This window comes from Lagopus leucura, unplaced genomic scaffold, assembly GCF_019238085.1.
Source record: "Lagopus leucura isolate 7727_CA_CO unplaced genomic scaffold, USGS_WTPT01 Super-Scaffold_100018, whole genome shotgun sequence".
NCBI classification, from domain to species: Eukaryota; Metazoa; Chordata; class Aves; order Galliformes; family Phasianidae; genus Lagopus; species Lagopus leucura.
The window spans coordinates 7380025-7393946 of record NW_024962272.1 but is presented as its reverse complement, the minus strand read 5'-3'; the positions used below and the strand labels follow the sequence as shown (position 1 = coordinate 7393946).

The 13922-nt window shown below is 40.7% G+C and overlaps 1 protein-coding gene and 1 pseudogene across 2 annotated transcripts in view; both read right to left on the bottom strand.

Annotated features, from left to right (window-relative positions):
- SMC5 (structural maintenance of chromosomes 5) overlaps nt 1-13922 on the bottom strand; it is a 61818-nt gene that overhangs the window by 11405 nt on the left and 36491 nt on the right. For both annotated transcript variants that reach the window (XM_042877369.1, XM_042877370.1), the window contains exons 14-17: nt 12609-12782; nt 12317-12486; nt 7127-7250; nt 6123-6245 (exon numbers count right to left, since the gene is read on the bottom strand). In XM_042877369.1, coding sequence (XP_042733303.1) covers nt 6123-6245; nt 7127-7250; nt 12317-12486; nt 12609-12782 — 591 coding nt within the window. The remainder of the gene's footprint in view (nt 1-6122; nt 6246-7126; nt 7251-12316; nt 12487-12608; nt 12783-13922) is intronic.
- On the bottom strand, nt 493-1621 carry LOC122183448 (annotated as a pseudogene).

Below are 13922 nucleotides of genomic sequence, written 5' to 3'. Positions count from 1 at the left end.
CCCGCGCCCCCCCCCCCCGACGAAGTTCATTTAGAGTTTATACAGTTAGATATATATTTATTCCACATTTTACAAATACAAGACAGCCACTTACTTTCTAGCAATTTAATTAACTTTTATTTACTGAATGCAACAGATGTCATAGTAACAGATACGATCATGAGAGAATTTGGGTTATTGTTCCGTACAGCATGTATCAACTCAGAAGTCCTGTTGTCTCAAAACACAAAGGAAGCAGATTCTACATTAGACATAAATGTCCCACTGTCTTCATAACCACACTGTAAAGATTTTTCTACACTATCCTGGAGAAGTAAAGAAATGTCACATAGGCAAGAAAGGCTGGCTTTATTGCTACACTGATAAGATAGGAATAAGTGGAGGATGGCCATCCTTTTTGCCAGAGCCAACATATTATTTCATTCTGGATTAACACAAATTAAAATGTACACCGCAATACTTACATTCTATTACATATCTGTGTATGTCCAATTGTACATCTGAAAACAGTACTTTAGGAACATTTTAGAAGCTTCTGAATTAAAACTAGTCTGTATTTTCAATCACAAAAATTTAAAAGCCGGTTGACTTCAGTAAGGTTGTGTTTGACCTCTTCATAACGAGGCAAAGGATCCACTGAAAGGCTACACAGCCATGCCGATCTGGTTGGTCAGCTTGAAGTACACACTGGTGATCTCAGCCACTGACAGCTGCTCATGGCACACCTTCCTGGCAGAGATCACGGGCACATACATGGCCAATAGGAAGTGGATGTGTGGGTACGGCACTAGATTGGTCTGGAACTCCATCAAATCAACGTTCAGAGCCCCATCAAAGCGCAGCGAGGCTGTGATGAAGGACACGATCTGCCCTATCAGCCTGTTGAGGTTGGTGTAGTTTGGGCACTCAATGTCCACTCTTCCTGCAGAAGATGCAGTAGATGGCCCAGTTGTCCCCCATGAAGGTGTAGCTGGAATGCTCTGGCACGGAGGGGGGGGATGAGGATGGAGTTGTAGGGCTCCACCACAGCCATGGACACCTGCAGGGCTGGGCAGATGGAGAACTCCAGCTTGGACTTCTTCCTGTAGTCAACTGAGAGGAGCTCCATCAGCAGTGAGGTGAAGTTGGAGCCAGTACTACACCCCAAGTTATGGACCACAAGGAAGCCCCGAAGCCCCATGCACTTGTCTGGCTTGCAGATGTGGTCCAGTACCAAGAGATCATCCTTGTCAATGCTGTAGTGCCCTTGGGTGTAGTTGGTGGCCGCATCCTCCTTGCCCGTAATTAACTGCTCAGGGTGGAAGAGCTGCCAGTACGTCCCCATGCTCACCTCACCTATCACTGTGAGCTCCAGGTCCACAAACACAGCGCAGGGCACATGTTTGCCAGCCCCCGTCTCACTGAAGAAGGTGTTGAAGGAGTCATCCCCCCCCCCTGCAGATGGTCTCATCGCTGGGTATCTGACTGTTGGTCTGGATGCCATGCTCCAGGCAGTACAGCTCCCTGCAGGCAATTGCTGATCTGCACGCCCGCTTGGCCCATGTGGATGGAGATGCACTCACACATGGTAGCTGCTCGCTCTTCATTGGTGGTCAGGTTCTTCACTGTGTCTGCCAGGACCCGGAAACTCTAGGTGTGGGTGAGAGGAACTGATTCCACCCCACTGTAACAGTGGAACAAGTCCGAGACCTCCACATTAAACTGAATGCACATAGGTCTATGGGGCCAGATGACATCTGTTTTAGGGTTCTGAGAAAGATGGCTGATGTGATTGCCGAGCTACTCTCCAGCATGCTTGAAAAATCATGGCTGCCCAGTGAAGTCCCCGGTGACTGGAAATAAGAAACATCACTCCCACTTTTAAGAAAGAGTTAAAGTATGACGTTGGGGAACTAAAGGCCGGTGAGCCTCAACTCTGTGGTTGGGAAGATCTTGAAACAGATCCATCTACAAGCTTTATTAAGGCACATACGAGACAAAGAGATGATTCAAGACAGCCAGCATGGCTTCACCAAGGGCAGATAGTGCCTGACCAATCTGGTCGCCTTCTATGATGGAGTGATGGCACTGGTGGACAGGGGAAGGGCAAAAGATGTCATTTATCTGGACTTCTGCAAGGCCTTTGACATGGTCCCTCACCACATCCTTCTCTCTAAATTGGGGAGGTATGGATTTGAGAGATAGACTGTTCAATGGATTAGGAACTGGCTGGCTGGACGCAGCCAAAGGGTTGTGTTTAATGGTATGACCAGGTGGAGGCCAGCCACAAGCAGAGCTCTGTCCCTTCAGGGGTTGGTCTTGGGACCATCATCTTCAGCATCTTCATCAATGACAGACGATGGCATCAAGTACACTCCTAGCAAGTCTGCAGATGACAACAAGCTGAGTGGTGCAGTCCATACACTGGAGAGAAGGGAAGCCAACAAAAACGACCTGGACAGGCTGGAGAAGTGGGCCCGTGAGAACCTAATGAGGTTCAATGAGGCCAAGTGCAAGGTACTACATGTGGGCTGGGACAGTCCCAGGTGTCTGTACAGGCTGAGGGAAGAACCCCTCAAGAGCAGCCACGTGGAGAAGGACTTGAGGGTCCTGGTAGACAAGAACCTGGACATGAGGCAGCAGTGTGCGCTTGCTGCCCAGAAGATCAACTACATCCTGAGCTGCATTAACAGAGCAGAGGTCAGCAAGGAGAGGGAAATGATTGTCCCACTCTACTCAGCTCTTGTGAGGACCCATCTGGAATACTGCATCCAGGCCTGGGGCCTCCAGCACAAGAAAGACACAGAGCTCTTGGAATGATTCCAGAGGAGGGCTGGAACACCTCTCCTTGGAGAAAGGTTGAGGGAACTGGGCTTGTTTACCTTGCAGAAGAGAAGGCTCTGGGGAGACCTCATTGTGGCCTTCCAGTACTTGAAGGGAGCGTATAAACAGGAGGGGGAACAGCTGCATACAAGAGTGGACAGTGACAGGACAAGGGGGAATGGTTTTAAAATGAGACAGGGGAGGATTAGGTTGGATATTAGGAGGAAGTTTTTCACACAGAGGGTGGTGTCACACTGGACAGGTTGCCCAGGGAGGTTGTGGATGCCCCATCCCTGGAGGCATTCAAGGCCAGTCTGGATGTGGCTCTGGGCAGCCTGGTCTGGTGATTGGTGACCCTGCACATAGCAGGGGGGTTGAAACTAGATGATCATTGTGGTCCTTTTCAACTCAGACCACTCTACGATTCTATGATAGGCAGAAATAATATTTTGAATAGACAAAGTTACTATGAAATATAGCCCAGAAAGAGCTTCAAATTTGTTTCAGCCAACAGTGTAAGAACCAACTTGGTGGTTCCTTCAGTAAAGGTTTGTACAAGTGCAGGGCTTTGATTACAGCTTACTGAAGTCAAGAGCAGGATACACTGATATTCTGCATTCTCAATTTGCATTCTGTTGCGCTCACCAATGGCGCAATTGGTTTTGTGCAAAAAGTGAAGCTGGTTATAGAAAATACACTACCACTATCCAACGTCTTCTCAAGAATTAGTGTCAGAACACTTGGCTGGTGGCAGTAGTTAATTATTTCAAGTTTGTAAATTTATACAAAAGAAAACAGATTTTGCATTTTATTAAAACCTGACTTAATGAGCAAATGCTGCAACGTACATACTAACATCAGTAATTTAAACAAGTTTACAACAAATGAACCTAACAAATAATAAGCTATCAAAGCAAGAGAATTACCAAGACTTCTTCAAACAATCACTGTGAACATGCAGGCAACTCTGCCAATTATCTAATAAGCACATGGGACTAACTATCCTCCCTGATGCTCAATACAGGTAACAAACACAGATTTACTTCTTTGGTTCACTAAATAAACACAAGATGTTATTAAAATAACACCATTGTTCTGACTTGTACTGAAATGACAAAACATAAACCCCAGCTAACTTGTCTTGTTGAAAAAAGTGCACTGTTCTGGCCTTTTCAAATCAGTAGTTTAAAAAAAAAAATGGGGTCCACTACATACACACTGCTCTCTCCACTATATGCCACTGCCAAGCATTCACAAAAGGAACATGTGGGATCTTCTCTTAGACGTAATAAGAAGGGTCTCTGTTTGTTTCAAATATTAATCAGACGCTTACTTAGGTATTACTGAGCCTCAAAATTTCTTGGCAGATAAACATCATGAAGAAGTGCTAAGCTTCTTCAGTTGATTCCCACTGTATCAGTTTCAATTAACGCATCAAAACCAACACATGACCTACAGAAGTATCTGACGATCAGAGAAATTAATAGTCCCATAATCATAACAATTAGGTTTTAATTTAGTTTCATTATATAGCTGCTTTTCAACATACTTATTTCTGTTTAGTTTTCTCCTTTTTGCAGGCTTATTTTATGAAAGCATGCAGCAATTTTACACAAAGCACTGTGGTGGCATCCTCAAGGACAGCTTTGGAGCAAGACTATCCTCATGCAAAACTGCTGCAGGAAAAAGATCTCACAGACAACATCGCTAAGAAGACAGAGTGCGCAATTTAAACACAGTATTATTTTAAACAATACCTGATTTGATATGATAATGTATAATTTGGCTAAGTTATAGAGACTTTGCTCTGTTAAGGCAGAATATGAGACACATTAGAGTGTACAACATATCATCCACAGTGCAACAGAGCAAAGAGAATACCTAAAAAAGAACCATGAGGCTTAATTCAAAGACTCAACATGTTGCATTTGGGGAAGCTTGGCTTTGGACTTTTATGTAAGTGAAAACTTTGAACACACTTGAATACTCAAAAGAGTTTTCCTCCACAGCCATTAAATTTCTGGAAAGACTGATCACTAGGTTTACTAATTAAAGGACTGGGGTTTTTAATGTTTCTAAAATCAAGTAAAGCAACCATCACAAATAGAAGTTCTGATATAATTTCCTCCACTTAAGTAGCTGAATGCAGCATCAGAGACTAATAGGACCTCAGCTGACCCAAGCACCTGTTCACTAAGCAATGAGGCAATCCTTCTCTAACCAAGAATCATCAGAATGTTTACCTTACATACCACTTACTTATCTGACTAGACATCTACTTATGCACCAACTCAAAGCTGATCTCTAAAGGGTGAAGAACATGGGAACAAAACCAAAAAGTATTAAATACATTTACAATACAAAGTGACAATACAGACTATTCCATGAAGTTCATGGCTTTATAAAACATTCTTACTCCTTACCAAGCTGAGCAATACAGCAATTCAGATTGGATTTTGAGTAAGTCTGAGTAACAGCCACATCACATGAGAGATCTGATCCAACAGTGACTTTCCAGGCAACATCCTGGATTTGCCTCTATCTGCAAGTTACTTTTTGCTTAAGTTCTAATTTTCCTAGTTTTCCTGCTAGTGATAATACCTGTACCCTCCAGTAGTTTTTCTAAATATATACACAGGTCACTATTTCTCAAAATGTATAATCATCCAAAATAAAAATCACTTACTTTTCAATTCAACAAAATTTTTTTTTTTTGTCTATCAGACTAAATTAGCATAAGTTATAGTAAACCTTACTCACTAAATAAGGAACAAACCTACCATCCTGGAGCTGTATGTTGAAAGATTGCTTGTTTACTAAATAAATACAGAAACTGATCTCCAAGCAGCAAACCAATACACTAGAAAGAACAACTTTATCAGCTCCTCAGAAACTGCCTTTTTATCAAAATTCCTATCAGATTAATGAAAGGACTAGTAAACACTAGTAATCAAAGAAGGAGTAAAGCAGCTCTGCTGCATTCTAATGCAATGTGTTTTGGTTCATCATGATTCTGCACTGACCACATGGGTTGGGTCCCCTTGTCCATGACAAATTCAGAAGAAGAACATTTCCAAAAACCAGCTAACCCTTCTACTCAGACTAACAAGGACATGACAATTGATGAAGTTCTCATAGAAGTTCATTGAAAATCTTTAAATGTGTAAATCAATCAATCAAACCACAGAAATCAAGGCTGAATTAGCAATATTAATATACATTCCTAAGGAATGTCACAGAAACTTCCTCTTCTACACTATAAAGGCTTTCACAGAACGTAGTTTCATTGTAGATTTCCCACTATTTACAGAAATACTTACCTCTGAAGCTCGCAGCTCTACACTTGCTGCCTTGTACTCTGCTTCTAGTCTGTTCTTCTCAGCATCCACTGCAGTGCTCTGAAGGATGAAATCTGCTTTGCAGATGTTTAGTGATACATAATTCTGCATAGGAAAACAAATAATGTGTTTTTCAGCTGCTCCACTGATCAACTCCTCACAGTTTTCTAGTTTTCTGCATGACACCATATAATATGGAATATCCCTTCGGTCAGTTGAAATCAGCTGTCCTGGTTCCGTGCCCTCCCAGCTCCTTGTACCCAGCTCCAGTCCACTCAGTGGCATGGCAGGACCAAAAGCTGAAATGCCCTTGGCTTTGTGAGGCACTGCTTAGCAAAAACTGAAACATCGGCATATTATCAGCACTGTTTTTCTCCTAAAGCCAAAGCATAGCATCATATCACACACTACAAAGAAAATCTTTCTTCAGCTGAAATCAGTACAGAAGAACTCAATTGTAAGAGAGAAATCTGTTACACAAAGGAAATAGATTAAATTTAAGTTTTCTAAAAAAAAACAAAAGAGTTTGTGACAGTTTAAAACAGACAGGTTACGGGAACTACTTCATAGTGCTCTTGTGTAAGGAATATCTTCCCTACTTTTAGCAGTAAGGTGGACGTTTAGAGGGCCTGTAACATTTTTTTTTCCCAGTAAAAGAAAATATAAAAAAGCAGATTATAAACTGAGAAGAAACAATCTGCATAAACATGCAGTACTCTGAGAAAGTACAAAGAAATTATTGCGCAGTTAATTCCTGTGTCCACAAAAAGACAGTGAAAGTCTAAACTGAAGCCAGCTAATGATTTATAAATTGAGTCAACAACAGATAAGAAAGTGCAAGTTTAAAAAAGCTTCAAAAGAAACCTATCTTTAAGCAAGATAGCTTGCAAACATTTGCAATGACGCATTCATATATTGCGTTACTCCTACTCATAAGAATTAGACTTTTCACAATATTGGAACAAACACCAAGAAAAAATACATACCTTTACATGACACATTAATTCTGTAACAAGTTTTGCTTTCTGAGTATTTATGGCTCTGATCTTTACTTTTGCCTGTTGAGATTCCTTTTCTAGGTTGATAGGATTTTGTTCCAGCTGTCTTATACTACAGAAGGAACCAATATACAATTAATCGTGATTAAAATAAATTGCAGAAAAATACCAAAATTCTTAATCTCATATGTCATGAACCAACAGCTGGCAAGAATAAGAATTTGCAATTCTAAACATTTTGAATACATCAGGGGCATTTTCTATCCAAGCAACCTAAGAAAGTTAAAATATCAAAAAATTATAATTAGAGACACTTTAATTTTGTTTGCTAATGGTATCACTGAGCAATCATACGCTTTCTATAAATTTCAGACTTAAAAAATCAGTGCAAACATGACATTCATTTACTGCTGCTACTTTCTTGAAACAATACAGCACAGGAGAGTTAAGGAGGCTTGCTTAATTCTCACTATACATTCTAAGAAAAAACTCTGCCCCCAGCTTTCCACATTTACTGCAGAAAAGCAGAGTTTTCATTCCTTTTAAATTCCCCAAAGCACAAAATTACAAAGAACTTCAAGAGAAGAGTACGCATAGCTGCAAAAGATTTTGAGATCTTCAAAAAACACCAAGCCAGCCCAAAGAACAATCCAAAAAACTTTAAAACCATCTTCCCATTTTGATCCCTCGAAAAATGCTGGAACAAGTACACTTTGAAAACATTGCTGGGAGCATGAGGAAGATGGTGATCAGGAACGGTCAGCAAGCCTTTACCAAGGGCACACAGCTGACCAACCTGATTGTCTCTCATACGCAGAGGTATAAGCAAGTGTTTGTTCTATAGCAAAGACCATGCCAGACTAGCTGGCAACTAAATGAAGTTGTCTGGGAGCCAAGGGTGTGCTTCTCACTCTAAAGGAGACCACAGAAGCTGGGTATCAGACAGGACTGATAAGAACATCTTGAAGTTCAGCACAAAGTGGAAAGCTGAGGTACAACTTCAAGCAGCCTGGTTTCAGTGGGTTTCTATGTTCAGATGCTAGCAACTGGGGAGACTGTATCTAGGGGTAGTTACTTGTCTGAGCCCAGCTGCTGATGGGATCTATTCTGCAAATACGTATTCATTTAAGTCTCATTAAGAAACTTCTGCTCTGCTTGTATGGAACACAGTACTGGTGCTGTCTGTGTTTACGTGCATGCTGTTATCTGTCTGCTTGAGCTACGCTGCTCACCATGTATAAATAAGCACATACCTATGTACAGCAAATACATTCTGAACCTCACTAGCAGGTGGACATAGGAACATTAAGTTACATAAGCTTCACACTTGTCTTGGTCTGGCTCTGGATCAATTCCCCTAGCATTTAATGCTGTCTCCGACAGCACTGTTGTACTCAAGTTTGGAAACAGCAGTCTGGATGCGTGAATGACCAGACTTAAAAAAAAAGACAAAAGAAGTGGCAGAGTGATGAGAAGCTTAGGGTCATGATTATTGTGCTGTTTTCTGTCTGGAAGCCAGCATCAAGTTGGGTACAACAGAAGTCGGTCACAAGAGCTATCCTGTTTGAAATTTCTGCCAGTAACCTGGTGGAACAGAGGAATAGAAGGCACTCCTGTCAAGTTTTCAGAAAACATTAAGTTGCAGGGAAGCAGCCTGTTTGTTCTTCAGAGGGACCTGATGAGGCTGGAGGAAGAGCGGACAAAAAGTTGATCAGATTCTGCAAGGCCAAGTTCTAAGTCCTCTCCCTGGGAAGAAAGCGATCATAGCAATAATACATGTTCGACAGTAAACTGAGCATAAGCCAGCAGCCTGCCCTGGCTGCAGGAGCAAGAACACAAGCAGAGAGAAATTTTTCCTCTGTGTTCGGTATGTTGAGCACTCATTAGATCACAAGTGGTGCACTTAGATCGGCAACAGCAGAAGACCTATAAGAATAAGATGAGAGTGCTTAGCTTGTTCAGCCTGGAAAAGAATAGCTTCAGGAGCAACCAAAAGCAACCTCTCACCATCCATCCTCTGCAGGAAGTGGTGGACTTCAAGGAATCAGGCTGTTACAAAAGACACGTACTGGAAGGATGAGAGACAGGGGACTTAAGATGAAGCAAGAGGTCCCGAGAGGATGACACTCAAATTTTTTTCCTCCAATAAAAACAAACATCTTGTGCAGCCTCCACAAACGTTATCAGTTTTGAAAGGACAGTCTCCAGCACTGACCACGCATTAAGAATACTGACTACAGATCACCTCAAGTTCCCTCTGCAACCTTAATGATTCTTATAACTTACCTTTAAAATTATACACAGTTTTGTTTAGGTAATCACTTCAATTAGAAACATGAATATTTACAAAGTTATATTCAATGCAAGGCATTATTTAACTCACATGCATCTCTAGCGCAAATATGCACAATATGCAAGAAGATCTGTAAAATCCTTGTCCGTCATTGTGTAAGAACTGTTTCCCTTTTGCAAAATTAAAGAGTGCAATTATTTTCTTCCAAAGAGAACGATTTAATCAGTATTTGCTCAGTTGGAGGATCTACCTCCTGCCTTCAAGCTGCATTCTGTGTTCTAGTTGAACACCATGACAATAAATGAGTATGTATGTACGTTAGTAGGACACCTGAGATCAAAACCTGGCTTTGAGGCTAAGCTCACATCCAGTTTTAAGGATAGCACACTGCACAGCTACTTGGCTACTGTGACTGTACAGCAGTTGGCTCTGGTCCCTCAGGAACAACACTACAGCCCTATGGCCATGTCGGTGTTTTTGAACACTTTTTTCAGTTTAATGCATCAGCTGTAACACAAGAGCTATGCAGGCAAGCAGAAAAATTTAATGCCTTCTTTGCCTTTGTCTTCAACACTGATGATGAGCTCCAGTAACCCAGGTGCCCCAACTTGAAGAACTGTGGCTGTGGTAAGGATCAATTTCTCGTCAGCTCTGAACTTGAGCAGAACTTGCTGCTTCACCCTGATCCAGATAAGTTCATGGGAATCCAAGTGGATTCTTCCCAAGGGACTTACAGGAATCATCAAAATCGTTGTGAGAATTCTCTCAAGCATTTTTCAAGAATCTCGGGAACCTGGAGAGGACTGAAACTGACTGGAAGCTGGCAAATACTGTTTCAATTTTCAAGAAGGACAAGAAGAGATACCCTGGTAATTACAGACTAGGTAATGCAGGTAATTATGTCAGTCTCTGTTCAGTGTTGGTTTAAGTTATGAAAAAAATCATGTACACTGACTACTGCCCTATGAGCATGGCTGTTCAGCCACTTGTCGACCCACCTTACTGTCTGCCCATCCAATCCATATATCAACAGTCTATGAGAATCTTATGGGGAGAGGAAGACATTATTTTCATCCATGAGTTTGCTCATTTCATTAAAGAAGTTTAGCACAGTGATCACTCCTTGGAGAATCTACTCTAATTGTGATGATCTTCTTCTCCCTCGTTTGCCTGAAAATGGTCCCCAAGGATTAAGGTAGAGCTCACTGTCCTACACTTCCCTGGGTCCCCGTGCTTCATGCAGATAGAAGCGTCAGTCGTTTTTCCAGTCTTCGGACATTTCTTTAACTGCTATGATCAACCAAAGACTGAGAGTGGACCTGCAAATACATCTGCCAGCACCCTCATCACTCATGGGCACATTGCATAACATTAGGGCTCATGTATTTTGTGACCTGATTCTCTTTCATCAAGTGTGCCTTTTCCTTGCTTCAGACTTTCACTCTGGTCTCTGAGACCTGACATTCCTGAAGGTCAATCATGATGGTAAAGACTGAGGCAAAGAAGGTATTTAGTACCTCAGCCGTACAATCTACCAGGTACCCTGGACTCTCATTTCATTCAGCAGTGGGCCCATGCCACCTTGTTGTCTGATGTACTTGTAAAAGCCTCTACTTTGCACTTTGAGATCTCTAGCCAGAATCAATTCTATCTGAGGTTCAGCATTCCTAATTGCTTCCCCATATGCTCACAAAGTATCTCTGTATTCTTCCTAGGTTACCCATCCTTGCTTCCACTCTCTCCATGCTTCCTTTTTGTATGAGGGCTGCTACAGAAAGAATGACTCCTAGTTTATTACACTGGACTGTGACATCAAAGGCAGATATTGTTGGCATGGCAGTGGAGGTTGAAACCCCTCCCCAACAATCCATTATATTTTGACATACAGCAGCAGTGAGTGGGGCAGTCTGACAAAACAGTATCTGATGTGGAAGCGCAAATGAAGCAAAGAGATGCAACTGAATTCCTCCAGGCTGACAAAACTGCACCCACTGACATTCACTGACGCAGTGGATGTTGGCACAGGGAGATAGAGAATTATATGTTCCAGCAGTGGCAACAGTGACATGAAAGACAAGGCACATTTCAGACAGCCATGCAGATTTTTATGAACACAGCATGCAGGCTCTCGTGCACTGCTGGCAAAGATGTATAACTAACGCTATGTATAACCAACAACTATGTTGGAAAATAGTGTTTTGTAGCTGAGAATTTGCTCTGAGAGTGTTCTGCTCTTTGTATCTGCTGTAGTTTCCAGGAAAATAAAAAGGAGGCATTCGTTTTGAAACAAGCCACATACTTGAGTTTTGCCAGTAGCTTCTTTATCGATGTAAGTCTCATGTCTTGACTTCTTCTTTGTTGGGATGTACATTCCTGGTATGTGATGCTTGCATATTAGCCAGCTTTCTTGGGCTCCTTTTCGTCCCCCCAGTGCCTTATTCTGTAGGACACTAACAAGTAGATCCTTGAAAAGGCCCAAGTCTGCCGTCTCAAAGCACTGTGAACTTGCTATTTGCCATCTTTTCTCCCCTAAGTATCCTGAACTCCACTACTCTTTGTAATCAAGCTGCCTTTGACCTTCATACCACCAAGATTCCTTGTGTACCAAGATGAGTATTACCAAGATAGAAGGCTTTGCTAATTAAGTAAATCAGTGCAATGACTTCTCAGTGAAATCCTGTGATACTATTAAAGGAAAGTACTTAGGATATTTTTATATGGCATTTTAACTACTACTCCCTTTCTAAGCATCCTCTTGGTTTACCTATATCTGACACCTAAGTACTGGTTACTTTTTTAGGTTAAAAGCACATTACAATAGTAACAACTGTATACTGGCTTCCTATTAAAATTGTTCCTATTTCATGTATAGGATTGTTTCCTACCTATCGTATTTCACAGCAATTTTTGATTCCAGCTGCTTCCTTCTGCTTCCCCTCTCCAACAGCTCCTTCTTCTGTTGCCGTAGCTCATTGTCCCTGCATTCCAGATGCTTCTGTTTCTCACACAATGTCATTAACTGCTTATCTAATGACTGTAATACATGCTTGATACTCTGAAATAAGAGAAAACACATTAGTATTCTTACCATAAACCTATTACACAGATACATGCAAACTGGCTACATATACTGCACAACAGTAGCTGATATCATACATAACTAAAGTAAATTCCTACCTGCTGCTGATTTTCCAGCTGTCTTCTTTCATCTGTACCCACAGAATAATTGAGAAACTGGGCTGGTCTAAGACACACATTAGTAGAAAAGGTTAATTTTGTATACAAGGATATTCTAATGGTATATTTTTCTTCTGCTGTGTAAATTTGCTTAAGTTTAGTTTCTTTTATGACCTAAAAAAAAAAGAAAGAAAAAAAAACCCACAAAAATTTTAATCATACCGAAGTGTTATTTAAGGCAACGTTTTCAGAGAGAGGAATAAACTAGCTAAAACCTAAAGTAAAGAAGATCAACTCATGCAAAATTCTGATTTGTTAGCGAGCCTTTGTTAACAAGCCATCATATAATTTGATCAGTCAGCAAAGAAGTGCTAAGATATCACAACGTAGCCTATGTTACCACTACCAATTAAACATCTTCCGATTATTCTGACACATAGACTGCTTCTAATATATTACATTTTTTTTACATACTTCTCTAGCAATGTTATATAAATGTGCTTTGATAAAGCCTGTTAATATTTGTATACTTGTGTATTTATTCACTCCATCGTAAACAAGGCTCACTCTGGGTGTAACTGCATGAAAATTTAGTTGGTATACCTGAAAAGCAAAAGCATGTAAGAAATAGAGGATAGGGTGAGCTGTAAAGCATCGAATTTCAGTTAAGAAAACATCTGTGTGAAAAAGTTTGAGGTATAAAAGTATTTGAATTACTGATCTTAAATTACTCACATTGAACAGGATACAACATATAACCAAATGTTTATCATAATGTAAGGCAATGCAGTATTTAAAAAGCATGAAGTATTTAGCAAATCAGTAATAGCAAAGACTCCATGAGACAAAATAAATTTGACTACTTTTTTTTTTCTTCAGACTATATAAAAAAGCACCTGAAACATTGTTTATTTGGTTCCTAGACAATGAAAATCATTTATTTTCCTTTACTTTACAGCCACATCACAGTTGACAATATTTTTGTTTAATACCTTTTCTATGTGCTCAGCTCTACTAAAAATAATGTGCTTTTAAACTAAAACTTTATCTGAGACACATGAAACAAAATCAGAAGTAATAAAAGCAGAAAGAAGAACTTCTCACAGCTTGACAGAATATGCTAAGCGCAACACATTATAAATACTGGCTTAGTTTTGCCCTCCTATCAGCTATTTTCTTACTCTTCATGGAGCTCTGGAAAGGACAGAGAATATACAGAGTAAATCTGAATGGCCTATGAAATGTAATTCACAGACCTATAATACAGGTATCTGTTTCATCAGGTAATAAGCAGGAAGATGGAAGAACTGCCAT